Below are 18,332 nucleotides of genomic sequence, written 5' to 3'. Positions count from 1 at the left end.
AATTAACAGGACGCATATTACTCGATTACGCATTATAGATTTAGGCAATTTAATAATTTTGGAGACAAGAAAGCGTGTCCTAAGATTCGTATCACTTATATTCAGCCCCCACTTATCGATTTATCTTTTTACTATAACTTGATAAGATCACATAAATAAAGAAAATAAATTATTGTCTTTTCTAACTTTAATAAAGTTTTTCTTTCTTTTCTTTTTTAAGTGAAAAAATCAAATCAAGAGCAACAAACAAAGGCTATAAATACTGGGAAATATTTAGAATAAGATCAAATTAAAATTCTTTTCATGGGAGTTTTTGAATTTATTCAACAAAAATGGTAACCAAGAAAATAATATTACTATTATTTTTGGCCTTCTACTTTTCATGTGGATTTTATCAAGCCAATGGTAATTTTTATTTATTTTTTCATTTATACACTTTCTCAATTCCTCTTATGTTTTTCTTTTTTTTAAAAAAAAAAATCTTTCAATTTAAATCAAGGTGTTCATATGTTGCTATTTGTAGTTTGATTTAAAGGAAAACTTTGTATTTTACCTTATTTCAACAAACTGAGATTTTTTTTTTGTTTAACTTTTTACATATGAATCATGGAGTAGGAAAACATGGGAAGATTTATTTTTTTTTAAAAAAAATCCAATTATTTCTTGGTGCATCTATATGCGAACCTAAAGAGAGAGAGTTCAGTTTACGAAAGGTTCGAGTTACTTTTTGTATCATTTAGAAAATTAGCAAGTTTCACATTATTTTAGCGAGAATCTGTTTCCCACCATGTATTTTTCATAGTGAGTTTTGTTTCATGAAAAACGATTAAAAAAATCATGTTCTGTCAGATTTAAACTCTGTATCTGACTCGATTGAAAGTTATATGCTCATCAATATACATAAATCTTGTATTGTAGTATTTGAACAACTTAACAACAATCATAATATTGATGGAGATACAATCATAACAAGTAACAAGAACAAATATGGCCATGGTGCAGAGTCTCATGTTGTTGGTGCTAGAGGAAGTGGAGGCGAAGTAAATGGCGATGGCTATCGATCTCCGGGATCGTCGAATTTCATACCAATTTATGCTGCAAATGCTCATAACAATCACCATCGTGGTGGTGCAAGCAACCACAAGAGCCACAATGTATATCTAGCCTTATTCACTATAATGTTCTTCGTGTACCTTTGTATTTAAACAGTACCAGTGTTTTAAAAGGCAGGGGCGTGAGATGCTATGATGCTCATATTGTGCCTATGTCTTGATCTACTTAGGTTAAAATTGTGTTTTGGTTGTTGTAAATGAAAAAAAGTTGAAAAACATGTTGACATATATATGTGTAGTGTTTGTTGTTGTTTTTGGTTAGATTTTGAATAATTAGGGTAGAGATGCATTATTAGGATGTGTATTATGTCTTTCCTCTTTTTTTCTACTAAACTTTTCTTTGTATAAGATGTTTGATTTGATTTGATATTCATAAGTTTATTATCTCATCTTTTATCTATTATTTTTATTTTTGGCCCCAATCTTTTCACATACATAGACATAAATGACAAAATCATACTAATCAAAAAAGGAAAAATAGAATAACTTAGTATTTTTGGTCATAATTTTCACTAAAGACATTCAAAAAAAAAAAAAATTCGCCTACAATTTTCTCTAAAGAGATACCTTGTTTGGATGGTTGTTACCCGCTGTACTATATTGTATTGTTAATTTAAATATAATGTTTGTTTTTATTGTTGCTTCAGTTCTTTTGTATCATATAAATCAATTGTTAGGTAACAAAGAAAAGATTCATTTATGTAAACGGTCGATTTGGTGTAATCGTATTGTTACCTTAGTAAGAAAAGTATTGTTCTTTTTTACCTATTTTGATAGTTGAAGAATATTTTTAAGCCAAAAACATAGTGGCAAAGATACTTTTAAACAAAAATGTAATGAAATATAAAATTACTTATTTTGAATAATTCACGACTATATTTGGCTTATTTTCATATGTTGTAATTGACGAAACTTAAACAGATACTTGCATTAAGGTGCGATTCTTTTTCAAATCCTATATACATGATACATAAAATACATTTTACGTCAAATAATTTTTTATATACCATATATTTTTTATAAATAAATAAACTCTTTGCCCCCCTAGCTCTCCACCTCTTAACATCAGCCAAGGGACTCTACAATGCCCCCCCACAAAGTAAAAAAAAGAAACAAAATCTATGGGATATCATGAATTTTACAAAGATATTCCAAGTACTTTATATCCTAGGAATCTTTAAATTTAAAGTCAAGTGGACAATCTCATCAAGCAATTGCTAAATTTTAGAATATAATGACAACACATACCATATATTAAAATCATGAAACCTTAGTTGTATCCCTTTTCACCAAACTATTACATAAATTTTATTCTTTTAAGACTTCAACATATATAGTACACTGCTTTCATAAATTGTTTATAAGAAAATACACATCATATTATACCTTTTACCAAACTTTCTTTTATCCTGTAATTGTATTCTATGGGCATTATCTATGTAAACTAACCTTTCCCTTTAAAGTATTAAACCTAACTCATAGTTAAGTGAATGTATTTTCCTACATAGAATAGTATATATATGTGTGTCAACCTCTACAAAAAAAGTTATTGAATTCTTGATTAATTATTCCTTTTCCTTTAAAGTATTAAAATCTAACTCATATTCAATTATTCCTTTTCCCTCTAAAGTATTAAAACCTAACTCATAGTTAAGTGCTTGTATTTTCCTACTTAGATTAGTATATATATATATATATATATAGAAGTGCCACCTGACCACCTCAAAAAAATAAGTTATTGAATTCGAGATTAATTATTTATATTTATTATGAACTAAAATTTTAATATAAATATGGGGATTTGTGCTAAATCTATTGGATTTTGCCGAACTAGATGTGATCAATATACTAGCTTCGCCCTCAAATGTATGCTACAATAGGTTGAGCTAGGGTACCACAAAGAGTTATGATTTTAATAAAAAATTACATTGTATATACATAATATTAGATTTAAATTATTTTTTTACGTGTATATAATAAAAATTGAATTTCTTTGATCTTTTATATTTTAAATCTCCTTAGTGAAAACATTAATTTCGTAGATGTTAGTTTTTGTTTTAAAAGCAACTATCACATCCCTTTTTCCTTTTATTATAAGTAATGATCTTTTAATTTGATGGATTATTATAATAAGGGGGGAAAGGAATAACTAATAAATGGTATCTGAGTTTCCAAGCCACAGATTTGTGTGTGAAATAATGAGAAGCTTAAAGATGTTTACTTAATTATTCTAATTCATCAAGAAAATGCAATGTAAATATTCTTTTCTTCTAGTGTTTGGATATGTCTTTTCTAGCTAAGTAGTCAAAGGTAATGTCCTTTTTTTTTTTAATAAAATTAATTAAAGCTAATGGTTAATAATTGAAGTACAATTAATTATAGATAATGATAGATAGCAAAAGTAAAAATTATGATAATATGATTGGTATAACGATAAAAACATACCACAAGCTTAAACCCTTAAAAACAAAATAATCCCCCACTAACTAATAACCGTCTACTCTAGCTAGTACGTGTCCTTCACATCGTGTGTTGACATTCAATTTTGACCTAACAATTTTAAAAATTTGTAATTTTGAGCCACAATAATAAGTCCGTCATTTGAGCCATTTAGAGTTTTTATTTAATTTACTAACTAGGTCAAAATTTGGGGATTAATTTTCAGAAAAAAAAAAGGGAAACCCTTCCCCTCCCTCTCTCCACAGCGCCGCCCCACTCTCACTCTTCTCCGTTTTTGCTCCAGAAAGAGGAGCTACCAGACTGCTGCTCCGTCTCCTTCACCTCCCCTACCTCTATCTTCTCCGTCTCCTTTTTCTCCTCGTTCGGACCAGCAAAGCGTAGCTGGCAGCTGCAATCTCCGGCAACAGCTACAAACAGCTCCATCCGGCAAACAGCCGCCTCTCATCTTCTTCCCTTCTCCCTCTCCCGTCGCCTCCTTCTCTCCTTTCTCCCTTCTTCTCCTTGCCCCTTTCGATTTTCATTTTTCTTTGCAGGTACTCCGGCGAGCAACAGCAGCAGCGATGCCAGCGAGAACCAGCCGCAACAGCTTCCAACAACTCCGGACAGCAGCCACTAGCGACAACGGCTCTGGCAAAGGTGACCACTGAAGGCCAACGACAGCAACATCAGCAACCGGCTGAAGCAGCAGCAACAAACGACGGTACATTACACACCACCGCCTCAATCCCATAACTCCCAGCGTTGTCCAAAGAAGCTTACAAACTCCGACAAATCTCCCTTCCAGATCTGGTTGAGAAAAGGTAACACTCAGGTCCCTTTTTAATTTTAAGCTTTTCTCATCTATTGCTTATGAATGTTAGCTTTAATTTTGTTAATTTGTTTATTTATCAACAAATATTGGAATCATGATCAATTAATAGTGGTTTGTTTTCCTTCAATTCCTATAAAATGACACATAGTGTAGCTTTAATAATTAACGAAGGAATATTGGTGTTTTAATTTCTATTACATTGTCATTGATACCTGTCCTCAAATTCCCATTTCATATTGTTACTATCCTTTATTAGACTTTAGGATTAAAGTTAAGTTAATTTGGTTGTGTATCTATTTTAACTTTGTTTGGTTATATTTAACATAATTTAGATAGTTTAATTTCAATTTGTTTCTTATCTTTGTTTTGACTAGTATTAAATAAGTTATTCAATGTTTAATTTTCTCATTAGTTGTTAGGATGTTATCTACTATTTATTATTGTTTTGGATAGTTATTAATTTTATTACTTTTATTTTATGTTTGAAAACTTGTTACTACAGTTTTACAATTTCCTCTACTTTTTATTTATGAATTTTGAAATATATTTAAATGTTATCCTAGTTTGCATTTTATACTTGTCAATTTTATATATAAATTGTTTATTAAAATTGTTGAAAGGGGCCGATGAAAAATCTATCCGTCGGGTTTAGAGGCCTCCCCATTTTAAAAGACAGAATTTTAATTCAAGTTTATATATTTTACATGTTGAAAGGGACCGATGAAAAATCTTTTCGTCGGGTTTAGAGGCCTCCCCATTTTAAGAAGACGGAATTTTAATTCAAGTTTATATATTTTACATGTTGAAAGTGGCCAATGAAAAATCTATTCGTCGGGTTTAGATTGAAAATCGAATAAAGTGTTATCCTCATGAATCAAAATATAAATTTCCCATCTAATAATCTCTCCTACAACCAATATTAGTTGTGCCACACATATAATTAAAAAAACGCATAAAGTATAGGTTCCATAAATCAGAATATAATTATCTCTCATACAACAAATACTAATTGTACCTCGAACATAATTAAAAAAATTCGATTTATGGTTAACATGACATTACCCAATCCGGGCCCACCGATTGAGCCGGGTTGGCTCAATGATAGTTTAACTTGATTTGGTTTGATTTGGGATGGATCAGACCCGTTTAACAGGCTTGGTACCATTGTTCAACAGAGACTTTGCTTGAGGGCTCAACCAAGTCGTCAATTTGAGTGTTGAGAGAAAAGAAACTGCGGAGAAGATGAATCAGAGGTCAGCCGTAAGAGGGAGGCCGTCGGGAACTGATGGCTCTGATTTCTCCTACCGCATGGTCGTTGATTCAAGTACTGTTTCTCCATTTCCATTTCACATATCTCTCATTTCCATTTTCCCTTCGATTGCTTTAATGTTCAATTTTTGTTTTGGCAGGATACACGAAAGTTGCAAAAGCAAAGTCTCGTTTGGCCAAATTGATCATCGTTCAGGTTTGTAGATTGAATTTTTGTTTTATAAAAGTAAAATTGGGGTAGATGAAGCAAAATGGATGGGATTACAAAGTGAAAGTTAATGTAGTCTATTGAATTTGTTTATTGTTACATAATCTCTGGTTAATCAGAATTTTGATCATTTTAGGGCTATTTTCTAGATTTTGAAATAGGATTTAAACAAATTATGAAGTTAATTGTTTCTCGGTCTAACTCATTGCACGAGGTTTGCCTAGTGTGGTAATTAACCTCTGTTGGTTATTACACTGGATTCGGGTTTATAGTGTGCAAGGTAGTGGCTGTGGATTCGCTTGACATAAAAAAGTCATGAAGTTAGTTGTTTTTAATACACCATTACTCATTAGTTAATGTAGGCATCTGAACTTGAATTGTACTGCCATTAACTCGCTCATTGACATTTTTGTTTAGGATCCAATAGGTTAGTATACTCTCGATTCCCTTATTTTAGATTTGTTGGTTAACTGCATCATTTTCTTAAAATTAGAATATTGATAGTCAAAACTAGTGGAAAGAGAGATGAATGGAGGCTTAACTAAACTAGTTATCTCGTTTCCAGTATTTTAAGTGACATGTTTTGGGATTTTGTATTGATAATTTTATATCGTGCGGTTCAGGTTGTCACTCAATTGATGATAGCAGCTAATGTATTTGTTTCATTATCAAAGAACGAGTCTCCCGACAGAGTCTCGGTTGTTTCCCTTGGGATTGGTTTCGTGTCTGTTGTGGCAGGAGAACTAGGTTTGCTACTTTATCTCATTTGTGACCTAATCTACTTAAATTTCATCTTTTAATTGGACATTCTCTCTTGTTTTAATCAGGTCGAAAGAAAAGCCGATCCAACTTTCTGAAGTTTTATGTCTTTGGGTCGTCAATGGCAATCCTGCTGTCAGTGGCATATCTTGCTATGAGCAAGTTCCAATTGGAGGTATGATTATGTGGTTGTTCATTCTAAGGATAAAAATGATGCTTAGCTATTGTATTAGACAGAAATGTATCTACGGCAGAAATATGCTAAATAGTGCTTTATATTTTAGTTCATTGTTGTTACTGCTCTTTTTTGTGTATTATCTACTGCTTTCCAGCTTTGTTTTGTCATTGTTACTGCTTACATTTCTGTGTTCTCTTTTTCAAACTGCTTTGAGATGCTTTACTTGAGCTGAGTGTCTATTGGAAACAACCTCTCTATCTCTACAAGGTAGGGGTAAGGTTGCGTACACTCTACCCTCCCTAGACCCACTTTTGGAGTTGATAGGGGTATGTTGTTGTTGTTGAATAGGGACCTCTTAGTTCTTTTGGCATGATCGTGTTAAGAGAACCTTTATTTACTTGGATGATGTTGAATTCCTTAACTTTACTTAGAATTTCTTTTATAGTTAGTATTTGAGTTTTTGATGAAAAACTTGGGGAAAACAATCTTCAAGTTCAAGATTTTAAATTGTACTTTCAAGGTGTATTTGAAGGGAAGTTTTTCAAATCTTGAACTTGCACTCACAAATTCTCAAGTTCCACTAACTTTTTTCCGATCTTGACTTCAAATAGTTTTTCAGAATCGAAAGAGGCACTACTTAACTTTGTAAGTAATATTCTGATCGATAGAACTATTTCTTCCATTTACAGCATGGATAATTTTGTTGCTCTAGTATGATTTTCTGGTAGTTGTTCATTAGTATGCAGTCCAAAATAGATAAGTTGATATCACAAGTCCTTCCTTGACAACCCTTATCTTATGAAGGTTAAAAAGAGAGTATAACCCAACTCAATGATGCACGGAGAGGCCGAATCTTCCAATGTCCATATATCCTGGTTGTTGACAATTTTTGTTTTTGAAGGAAGGTGGCTTGTTATGGTTAAACTTTTCTCCGTTTATGCCCTTAAAAGGAAAGAAGAAAAGGTTCCACTTGTCTCTTTTTCTCGCATGTATCACTCCATTTGCCCCTTCTTGCTATCAGCCTCACCACCTGGTATTCCCCGCTTTGACAAAGATCCCCTGCTTTGTGTTGACCTGTCTCTTTGATCCTCTTTTAAGCATCAGACTGTGAACATTTGATAGTTCTAACTATTGTCCATGAGGTTGGAAAAATGTCTTTGACAGTTCCAGATAGGGTGCATAAGGCTTGATAGATTGATTAAGATGGAAATAAAAGAACAGAACTAAGCAGTAAGTATGATATACTTAATTGGAGTACACAAAGCACTATCATTACTGTGTATCCACTTTTCCCTTCCTTCAGAACCAGTCAACTTGGGGTATTTCTTCCTCAATTGCAAGAAGTCTGTTGTTATTTTGATTCTATGTGAATTTTCTTCTTCCTTTGAAGTCTTTGATTTCTCGTTATCATTTTGGCTTGACTAAAAATAATCTAATGATGTTATTGCGTAGGCTTTCCAAAATTTCACGAGTTTGGAGACTCTAAAGATTGCAGCTGTCCTACTAGGTAAGCTTCCTGATGCAAAGCCGATTCTCATCATATGTTGTATACAGTTGATGTATTGACAAACGCTTTTTCTGCAGGATTTTTGGTACAATTGTTTGTAATTGGTACAACCATTTCTCTCATTAAAAATATGGCACCTCCTAAGAGGGCTTCTTGATTATAGTCACTCTGGTGCAACTTCAAATGCCTTTTGACTGACTAAAGAGGATACTTATATACATATGGCGTTTTTGATTTAAGATAACGTGAGCTGAGTATCAGATCCTACTGGTGTACTTTGGATATCAGTGTTTCTTCTCTTCACACAATTCCGCGTCGAGACATGATTGTTGGATTTAGAAGGACTCGTACTGGATTGAACTCACTTCCTATCTTTTACATTATGTTTCATCAGATGCTACGGTTGCTGATCGCGTACATTCTCTTGGGACTTAAAATACACATTTTGGCTAAATACTCAAATCAGAATTTTGAGAACATGGATTTTGTTTGATGATCTTTACTTGGCTCTTGTTTGTTGAATTCTTTAACTTCACTTGGAAACAAATTTTTTAAGTCTGTGTTTTGAATTTTTGACTAACAGTTTATAAGACTTGAGTAAACATGTTAAAATGAATTTTTGTGGATAGCTTTAATGAGGGGGTCTATGATTTAAGCCTTGTTAGTCTTGCAAGGTTCAAAAATTGTTCTAATGGGCCTATATTTTTAGTATAAATTTAAGAAATCCCATAGGGTAATAAAATAATTACATTCTGTCCCGACAAATTTAGTATTTACGAATAATCCCTTAAAATTGTTGTGACATGATACATTAGTATGTTGTGATACATGGTAAATGATACACAGTAACTTAAAACTGTTAAGAATAAAAGGGGGAAAAAACTTGACATTTAAATTTGTTATCTAAATTAGCTTAAATTACGGTAACAGTTCATTAATAAGCATTAATTCAGTACGTAATTTGATAATAATTTCAAATTTTGAAAATTCAAGATTATATCATCTAGTTTGAAGACATTTTTATGAACATCCAGTTATTAAACTTATTGACCGATACATGATAACAATTTTTAAAAACTCGTAATACATAGAAAATCATATGATACACATCAAATTCATGTATCAATGCATCGTCTAAACACTATAATACACTGAGTCGATATGTATCAGCAAACACACTTGATGGCGTAGTTATTAAACTTATTGTCTGATACATGATAACAATTTTCAAAAACTCTTGATACATAGAAAATCATATGATAAACATCTAATTCATGTATCAATGCATCAACTAACACACTATAACACACTGAGTACTTATGTATTAAACTTATTGTCTGATACATGATAACAATTTTCAAAAATTCATGATACATATGGGATTCCTTTACTAAAATTTTTATTAATTTCAACAACAATGGTTGCAGCTTCTTTTCTCACCTTGCTCTTTGCTTCTTCCGATTTTGCCCCTCTGAAATTCCTAAATTCCGCCATGACTGCTTCACTTACAACCGTATCCTTCTCATCCTCTCCAAATCTTCTCTTCCAAACCGGCTCTGGAACGCACTGGTATTTGGTGACAGCCAAGGGAATGGTGTTAATGAGCTAACTAGGTGTTTTATTTAAAATTAATTAAATTTAATAATTCAAAATCAAAAAGCTGATTAAAAGGTTGAGTGTTTAAATGGATAAAATTTAAAATTCAAAAACTGATTTAAGAGGTTGAGTGTTTTAATGGAGAAAAAATAGGCATTAAAATGGGTAAATGTGTATTATAGGAGAGAGAATGTAATGTATCTAAAAACTTACACTAAAATAAAAAAAAAAGAATTTATGTAATATTTAAAAAAGGTAGGGAAAATTAGAGAATATAAAAATTATAGTTGTGTATTTAAGTTATTTTTTCATATTTTTATCATGCTAATGATTACTCACTCCGTTTCAAAAAGAATGATCTCTTTTTCTTTTTAGTTTGTTTAAAAAACGATCTCTTTCTTTTTTTGATAAAATTTTAGTTTCAACTTTTCAAGTGGCATGTTTTAAGCCATTAGATCAAAAGACAATTTTGTACATTTGACCTAATTTTAATTCAGTATCACAAGATTCAAAAGTCTTTTTTTATATTCTTAAACTTCGCATTCTTTATGAAAAGGAGGGAATTGTACTTTTTTAAATAAAGCCTCCGTTTCAAAATAATAATAATAATTAATTTTTGTTTATAAGACAACATTTATAATGTTCAAGATTATGAACTTGTTGAATTGATCAGAAATCGTCTTATAACCAAAAGTAAAAACTTAGGTGATATTCAAAAATATTTCCGAATCTTCAATTGATTATAAATTCCGTCTTATAGTTAAAAGTTAAAACTTAGGGGGCAGGCGTTAAAAAGATAAAAATTAAAAATAAGGTTATTTAAAAATAAATAAATTATTACGGACAAATATTCAAGAGCAAATTGACCCCAATTAAAAAAGAGAACCAAAATCACAAATTGAGGGGAAAAAGATGATCGGAGAAGTGGAGAAGATGATAACAGTAGGCCTTGTTTGGGGAGCAACAAATGCCCTAATGCGAAAAGGGGCAATCAAATGGGATGAAACCATCAAATCTTTACCCCAACCAAACACACCCCAACACCCAGTTCTCACCACTATACAAAATTGGCTCAAACTTCTGTTGATTTGGCAATATTCACTGCCATTTCTTCTAAATCTTACAGCATCTGCTACTTTCTTTGCAATTTTAAGTGATACACCAATTTCTTTAGCTGTTCCTGTTACAAATGCCACCACTTTCGCTGCTACTGCTGTATTTGGATTGATTCTTGGTGAAGAAACTCATGTTGCTCTTGCTCTTTTTGGTACTTCTCTTATTGTTCTTGGTGTTTACATTTGTATCATGTAATCTTTTCAAATAAATCTGGATCTGATAGACAGGGAAGGAAGGATCTACAACTTTGGGTACGTGTTTTCGAGAATTCAATAACTTTTGTTTAGATTCAGTAGATGTATGTCGGATATCGTAATAACAAAGCAATAGATGTTGAATCTCTTTTCGATGTAGATATTTAAATGCATAACATAAAACTGAATTCTTCAATCAGGTGAAACTATCTCTTTGCATCCGAGGAGTTATAAATCTAGAGGTAATGTAGGAAGATACATCAGATACTAATGATTATTGATACACATAATTTCAGTGACTACATGATGGATAATCCTTAAAAGATGTTATCATACAAATCGCGTTACGATCACCATCTTGTTCTAGTTAATGGCAGATGAATTTGGTGTTGAAGCAACATTTCACATTCTATCAGTAAATGAGAATTTGTGTACTTCAGAACTGTGAGAGGAGCTCAAGTTTACGAGCTTGGAAGAATTTGCAACGGCCTTTCCCATTTGACTCGATATCTTCACTTTTCCGTTTTACACCTGTGAAACCAATACTAGTTAGCTTCACTTGTCGCTTACTAGCTCTTCCGTTGGGTTCATCTTCGTCATTGGCATCAGATTCCCTATATGGGAATGACATAAAAAAGATCCAGATTAAACATTGATAGCAATACGATTTGATGTTTTGAACTTGCTTCTGTTGCAGTTTGGGAAAACAACGTTTTAAGTTCTCACTCATTTCCATGCTCCAACTCTCTATTAAAACACGCGCCACACAAAAGGATTTGAGGTGAAAGTAAGGTAAAGAGATTTTGAATACAACGATCCCAGCAGAATTTAGTATGGAGGTTAGTAATGGACTCACCATACTACTTCGACATTGTCCGTGGAGTATGCGTTACATGTTCCCCAGCTGAAACGGACCAAGGTTGGGAACCCAAAAACTGCGTGTTTGTGATTATCTAGCCAAGCTTTTGTCTCAGGATCTACAGGCAAAAATGGATGTCAAATTGCCCCTTCCATTTTGAGTATGATGTTAAGAATCTAGCAACATATAATCCCAATTTTAACTGAATGAAAGTTAGACACTACCTCCAGGATATCCAGATCCGAAGTTCCTTTGCATGTTCTCAGCAGTTTCATCAAGCACCCAATCCCGCAAGGCTCGGTCCCTAGTAACCTGAAAGATGGTTATAAACGACATTAAGAATTATGAATATTCAGATTCTAATTTTACAAAGGGAGAGGTAAATAGAGCGAGACAAAGTGACAGATGCCAAGTCACCTTTGCAACAATACTGGCTCCACTTACGACGGGGTAAAGACTGTCAGCTTTTTTTGCAACAACAAATTTGATTGCTGGAAAAATTTCAGATAGCTTCACTCTATACTTTTCAGGATCACCAACAGTATCCACATAAACCTGAAAGGAATTCATTAGTGCATCGCTTCTGACAATGTCTAAAATAACTTGTGGAATAAAATATATAATTGATCTGTACTCCCTTCGTCCCAATTTAAGTGTTTTACTTTCCTATTTGTTTTGTCCAAAAAAGAGTGGCTTCTTTCTATACTTAATACGTTTTCCAATTCCAACAATCTACATGAAAAGTTTAAGACTACAAGATTTAAAGAACTACACACATCTTTAATTTAAGATCACAAGGTTTAAAAGTCTCATTTCATTTCTTAAACTACATGCCAAATCAAACTAAGACGCTTGAATTGGGACAGAGGGAGTGAACATTATCAGTTTCAGTATTAGAGCCATCAAGTCTATTCAATTCCTATTTGTTTTTTAGTGAAGTACACAGCCATCCAGGAAAATGGGCAACTTATACCATATAGTATACTAACAGGACTAAAGGTATGAAATGTGATAACCAAAATCAAAGTAGTGGTCTGTGGCAGAGAACACGACAAGCACATACCTATAGAGGACAATGTTCGGTTCTGAATAGTGTATTCTGATAAGTATACGTGGACAAAAGATATAGGACTCTAGGTTAAGCTTGGTGCTGCTGAGAGGTTCGTAAGCTGCAAAAGCTTTGGTCTGGTCTTAAATTTGACCCAAAAGAGTTCCATTGCAGCGGTATGCTATGTACATCAGAGCCTCATCAATCAGGTACAGCAAACTGACTAAATGTTGAATCCCAGAAGTTGGCATGTTCGTTTGTCAGTTAAGAAAAAGATGGCCAGTAGACATCTGGAGTTGAAGGAGGCAGATTTATGTAATACATAGTCTAGTCAGAATAACTGCACCAATGTGAGCTATGCATAGTATAGTCGGTCTCAAATCCAGATAATGAACAAAACAAAAATAGTCCAATTATGACGAATCCTCAAAATGGGTTATGCAGGATTCCCATAGCTGAACTCAACTAGTTTGGGGTTGTTCATCTAGCTGTTTGATTGATATTTTGTTAAAATAGCAAGGATAATTGAAGTATAGTTCCTGTAGCTGATTTATTTCAGTGATTCTTCTCTTAATAGTCACAGAAAGGGGTCTATCCTGTGAGACAAGAGAGCCCGATATACGCCAGCTAGAGCAAAAGGAACAGGAACCAAAAATCAGATTTACTCATTCTTCTCTTCTTCCTTATTTTGTTCCCCTACTGGGTGGGGTAGGGAGTGGTGTTAGATGCATACACATTTTCGGTAAAACTAGCACATATTCCACGAAAATGGATCTGATATTAACTTTCCCCTTCTGCTAAAAGAAAACATAAGCCAGTGCAACACACCCATCTTGAAGGGTAGCAAGTCTATAGAACTCAAAATAAGATAGTCTTACCTCAGTTAAAAGAACACCAAGCTCCAGTGTCTTCCTCACAAGGCCGATTGCAGAATTATGAGATATTTCATTAAGATTTATTTTATTTCTGTCAAAAAGAAGAAAAGAGTACTCATGTGAGGAATCGATAAACTTGGAGTATGGTAAACCAAAGAGAGTTTTGTACAAACTTCTTTAACATTTTGGCTGAGAGATCTCTAGGATCTATCACATCAACAGCCCATCCGATGGATTCATTTGTCTTTAATTCCTCGAATAGTTCTTCCCTCTTCTCTTCTTTCAAAGTCTTCGAGTCTGTATTATATTTCATCAAAAAAAACTGAGTAAGCATGAACATGAAAAGAAATTTGCAGGTAAAATAGTTATTTGTTATATGTAGAGAAAACAACATGATAGCTTATGCCAGTCATACAATAATTTTTTCTTACATGTTTTAATCAGGATATATAGCTTCTTCTTTTTTTTTTTTGGTTAAATTCACCCAGCTGAGGATTTTATGCAAAAACTAAAATAATAAACTTTACACTTCAAGGAAAGGCAGTCGCATAATTCTTCATGCAACACCTCTATGAGTCAATTTCTCACTTCTCCAAAATCGAGAGAAAGTTAAACAACCCCAGAATCGAGAAAAAGTTAAACAAACCCCAGAAGTCTCAAGAAGCAATGAGAAAGGTTCAGGCGCTTATGTATAACAGGAATAAACTATGGGAATGAAATTTAGCTTGCTGATTAATATTCAGGAATAATTTTCATTCGTCATCCAAATAAAACAATGAATCTAGTTGGCTGACTACTATGCACTTTCATTCTTTAACATTTCTACTTTATTTCTGAAAAAGCGAATCCCCAAGAAGATCATAAGCTTACTACTTTCTATATACTCCATAGAAAAGATCAGAAAATCAGACCCTCCATCACCAAGAACGATAATAATTAGCAGGCAACTCCAACACGCCAAAAAACAAATATAAACAACCAAAACATTGATGCATCCTTAGAGAAGATACTCGAATCAAAATCCTACAAAAATCAAAGAGTGAAAGCGGAATAAACCCAACAAGAACAACAATTACACCTCAATCCAAAAGTAATTGACGTAGACTATATGAAAATCTTAAATATCCATTCTGCTCTATTTGGACTTGAACCCTTTCCTATCTAACATCAAATCCCGGCACTAATGATAGAGCATGCCTAGGAGAGTGCATCTTATTTTGACTGATAAGTTTACCTAGGAGAGTACATCTTGACACAACATATTCAATATGTGGGGATTCATCATACATAGACTAATTTTACCCTGCTTCCAATCTAGCACAATTATCTATCCTCCTTTAGTTGGGTATTCAGACAGATAGTATGAGCTAAGATAACAAAATAAAACTAAAATAATTCAAAAGAAGTACACGTCTTTAATAAGTTACCTGCAAACTGTAAAGTGGAAAGAGTCTTCTGGTATGAGCGTGCACAATACAGGCATCCATACACCATTGGCCCTATAAATCATATGAAAACATGCACACAGAGTTAAAACAGATACAAAGTGAATGCAGATGAACTACTTATCTTTTGTTTTGATAATCAAGGTGTCCGAATAGTTCAGGCACACCTGAACTAATAAAGCAGGATATCCATTACCCTCACTAGCAACAAATATCAAGTAACTCCATCCAACAACACCGAGACATTTGAAAGAAATCACCTTGTTTTTGTCTTAGCTGGGATTTGAACATGTACCCACTACTTCCCATGCGGAACACTCCCTCCGCCTTACTTTACATTTTGGTTTGTCCCATAAAGACGATATCTTTCTATATTTAGTACGTTTTCCAATTACAACATCCAACAAGACAAGCTTAATACCACAAGATTTAAAGGACTACACAAATTTTCAATTTTAAATCACAACAATCAAAAGTCTCCTTTTATTTCTTAAATTTCGCATACACTCGGTTGAGGAACTGAATAATTTTACAGCAATCCCTGAAGTTCCATGTTACACTTCAGCCCACACAATTTGCATTAGTTAAGCAGTTAGTTGATTAGAATGAGCTTACTCTAAGCTCATTACCTCTATATAATCAGTACCTTGCACAGTTTTAAGAAAAACTTTCACAAATATCTTCTCTACTTTGTAGCTTTCTTCTCCAATTAATCACATTTTAACACAATCAAACTTAAATTGGGACGGAAAGAGTATACAACAATGTGTAAAAATCCACAAAAATTACAACAAATAGTAGATATGAACTCGTAAAAATAAGGGGGAAAAGTACCTAAAACAGGACCGCGACCAGCTTCGTCAATACCCATGATACAAGGCTTCGATGCCCAAATTGGAAGCTGCCCCAAACTACCCATCTCCGATCTCCGATGTAGCCGGCCGCCGCTTCTGTCTACCGACGATTTGCTCCCTTCCCGCCACAAAGTGCTAAATACTGAACACTACACTAATCAAAATAGTATTTTTATTCCCCTTTACAACATATGATTAAGAAAACGTTCAAAATAGTCCTTATTTTTGGATTAAAATTCAAAGTCGTACTTGAGCTTTTATATTAAACAATAATAATCCCTTGTATTTATAATATTAATAATTTTTGGTCCTTCCTTAATTTTTTTGTCTGTTTTAAAAAGTTGGTTTTATTCATAATTTTATGTATGGAATATTTAATCGTTTTATATATATATATATATATATTTAATAGAAATAATAATTCTACTAAAGAAGATAGAATAAGAATTATTTTGTTCGATAGAAATATTATTGCAGCTAAACTAAAGATACATTAACGTATGACGTTGTAAGAAAAGAAAATCTTGTGTTATTGCACATGAAATTGAGGTGATTTAACCTCTCGATTTTAGCTGTAACTAAATAAATCTTAACGGACGTCCACGAAAAGTTTTAGCAAAAAAGAAGTCGCAATTCTAGATCACCAACAAAGATGGTGAACTACAACACATGAAAATTGACAAAATGAGGAATTTGCTTGTTCCGGGTCTCGTTTGACCTTGAAAATGGATCGTTTTGATCGTCAGGGCCAATTGACTCTATAGTAAAGTCTTAACGGGTGTTCACAAAATTTTTCATAAAAATAACGTTGAAATTCTGGATCACTAAAAATTCTTGAACTATAACACACGAAAATCGACAAAAATGAATAGTTTGCCTGCTTCAAGACTTATTTGAACTTAAGAAGGAACCGTATTGCGTCAGGACAACTGGCTCTATAATTTAGGTATTAAATGATACTTAGAATTGATCCCGAGGGCCAGAAAGAAGCGACAAAAATAAAGATACAAAATAAATTTTCTTGAAATTACTTTATACATCATTTTTATTTTCTTGAAATTACTTTATACATCAATTATATGTAAGGTGGTTGTATTGTTCTTTGAAATTACTTTCTATATGTTAATAAAAAAAAAATATGCAAATAAAATTAAGGGAAGAAACACAACAATTAAGATACAAAATAAATTTGATCTCAAAATTCTGAGTAGAGAAAAAAAAAGTATTTTTTTTTATATTTGTCCAAATTTTGTTTAATAAAGTAACTCAATATCTAGCTAAGTTGGATGTTATAGGTACTACTAATAATATATATAGATATTAATTATCCAAAAAATAAAAAACATAAATACTTATGTTATATGTACAAACTCAATTATATTTCATACCAACAATCATTATGTTGGTCTCCATATGAATTCCTACCTTGAATTTCAAATTTAATTTATCAAAATATATAAAATAATTGGGATAATGCACAAGTACCCCCTCAACCTATGTCCGAAATCTCAGAAACACACTTATACCATACTATGGTCCTATTACCCTCCTGAACTTATTTTACAAGTAATTTCCTACCCCTTTTTAGCCTACGTGGCACTAGTTTGAAAAAAAAAGTCAACCATCGTTGGACCCACAAGATAGTGCCACATAGGTCAAAAAGGGGTAGGAAATTACTTGTAAAATAAGTTCAGGAGGGTAATAGGACCTTAGTATAGTATAAGTGTGTCTCTGAAATTTTAGGCATAAGTTGAGGGGGTACTTGGGCATTATCCCAAAATAATACATTAAGTATGTACATATTTTGTTTATTAAATATGTTTTCATTATATATTTTGCCCATAATTATTTGTTAAATTAAAAATATATTGATTTCTCGTGTATATCTTTTCTTTCTCATTCCTCTAGTACCAAATTTTTTAAAGAAAAATAATACTATGATTTATTTTATAATCTGACTCATTCCATTATCGAAATTTCAAAGTTGAATTCTCACATTCTTGTTGGTGAAATTTATATGATAATTTATGTCAAATTAATA

At 32.6% G+C, this 18,332-nt stretch overlaps 3 protein-coding genes and 1 long non-coding RNA gene across 5 annotated transcripts; 3 read left to right on the top strand and 1 right to left on the bottom strand.

The window, feature by feature from the left end:
* Nucleotides 1–166: 166 nt before the first annotated feature.
* Nucleotides 167–1,501, top strand: LOC101265983 (uncharacterized). Its single transcript, XR_738324.4, has 2 exons — nucleotides 167–405; nucleotides 919–1,501. It is a non-coding gene; the product is annotated as an uncharacterized lncRNA (long non-coding RNA).
* A 2,054-nt stretch (nucleotides 1,502–3,555) lies between these two features.
* On the top strand, nucleotides 3,556–8,859 carry LOC101265695 (uncharacterized). 2 transcript variants are annotated; one of them, XM_004249910.5, is made up of 7 exons: nucleotides 3,556–4,372; nucleotides 5,559–5,707; nucleotides 5,793–5,848; nucleotides 6,484–6,607; nucleotides 6,688–6,794; nucleotides 8,250–8,304; nucleotides 8,382–8,859. In XM_004249910.5, the coding sequence occupies exons 2-7, from the start codon at nucleotides 5,626–5,628 to the stop codon at nucleotides 8,459–8,461; spliced, it is 504 nt and encodes a 167-aa protein (XP_004249958.1). In that variant the 5' UTR covers nucleotides 3,556–4,372; nucleotides 5,559–5,625; the 3' UTR covers nucleotides 8,462–8,859. The 2 variants fall into 2 exon arrangements, with proteins under 2 accessions (XP_004249958.1, XP_010312522.1); XM_010314220.4 differs by having other exon boundaries at nucleotides 3,728–4,372; nucleotides 5,524–5,707.
* Nucleotides 8,860–10,749: 1,890 nt separating this feature from the next.
* On the bottom strand, nucleotides 10,750–16,523 carry LOC101265389 (ribonuclease H2 subunit A). The gene is made up of 8 exons (XM_004249909.5): nucleotides 16,272–16,523; nucleotides 15,420–15,491; nucleotides 14,166–14,289; nucleotides 13,996–14,083; nucleotides 12,487–12,624; nucleotides 12,294–12,381; nucleotides 12,067–12,187; nucleotides 10,750–11,824 (listed from the first exon to the last, which is right to left on the bottom strand). The coding sequence occupies exons 1-8, from the start codon at nucleotides 16,354–16,356 to the stop codon at nucleotides 11,647–11,649; spliced, it is 894 nt and encodes a 297-aa protein (XP_004249957.1). The 5' UTR covers nucleotides 16,357–16,523; the 3' UTR covers nucleotides 10,750–11,646.
* Nucleotides 10,813–11,369, top strand: LOC104644277 (uncharacterized). Its single transcript, XM_010314219.4, has one exon. The coding sequence runs from the start codon at nucleotides 10,813–10,815 to the stop codon at nucleotides 11,209–11,211; it is 399 nt and encodes a 132-aa protein (XP_010312521.1). The 3' UTR covers nucleotides 11,212–11,369.
* Nucleotides 16,524–18,332: the final 1,809 nt, after the last annotated feature.

The sequence above is a fragment of the Solanum lycopersicum genome, chromosome 11 (genome assembly GCF_036512215.1).
Source record: "Solanum lycopersicum chromosome 11, SLM_r2.1".
NCBI classification, from domain to species: Eukaryota; Viridiplantae; Streptophyta; class Magnoliopsida; order Solanales; family Solanaceae; genus Solanum; species Solanum lycopersicum.
This window is presented reverse-complemented; position numbering and strand designations above follow the sequence as displayed.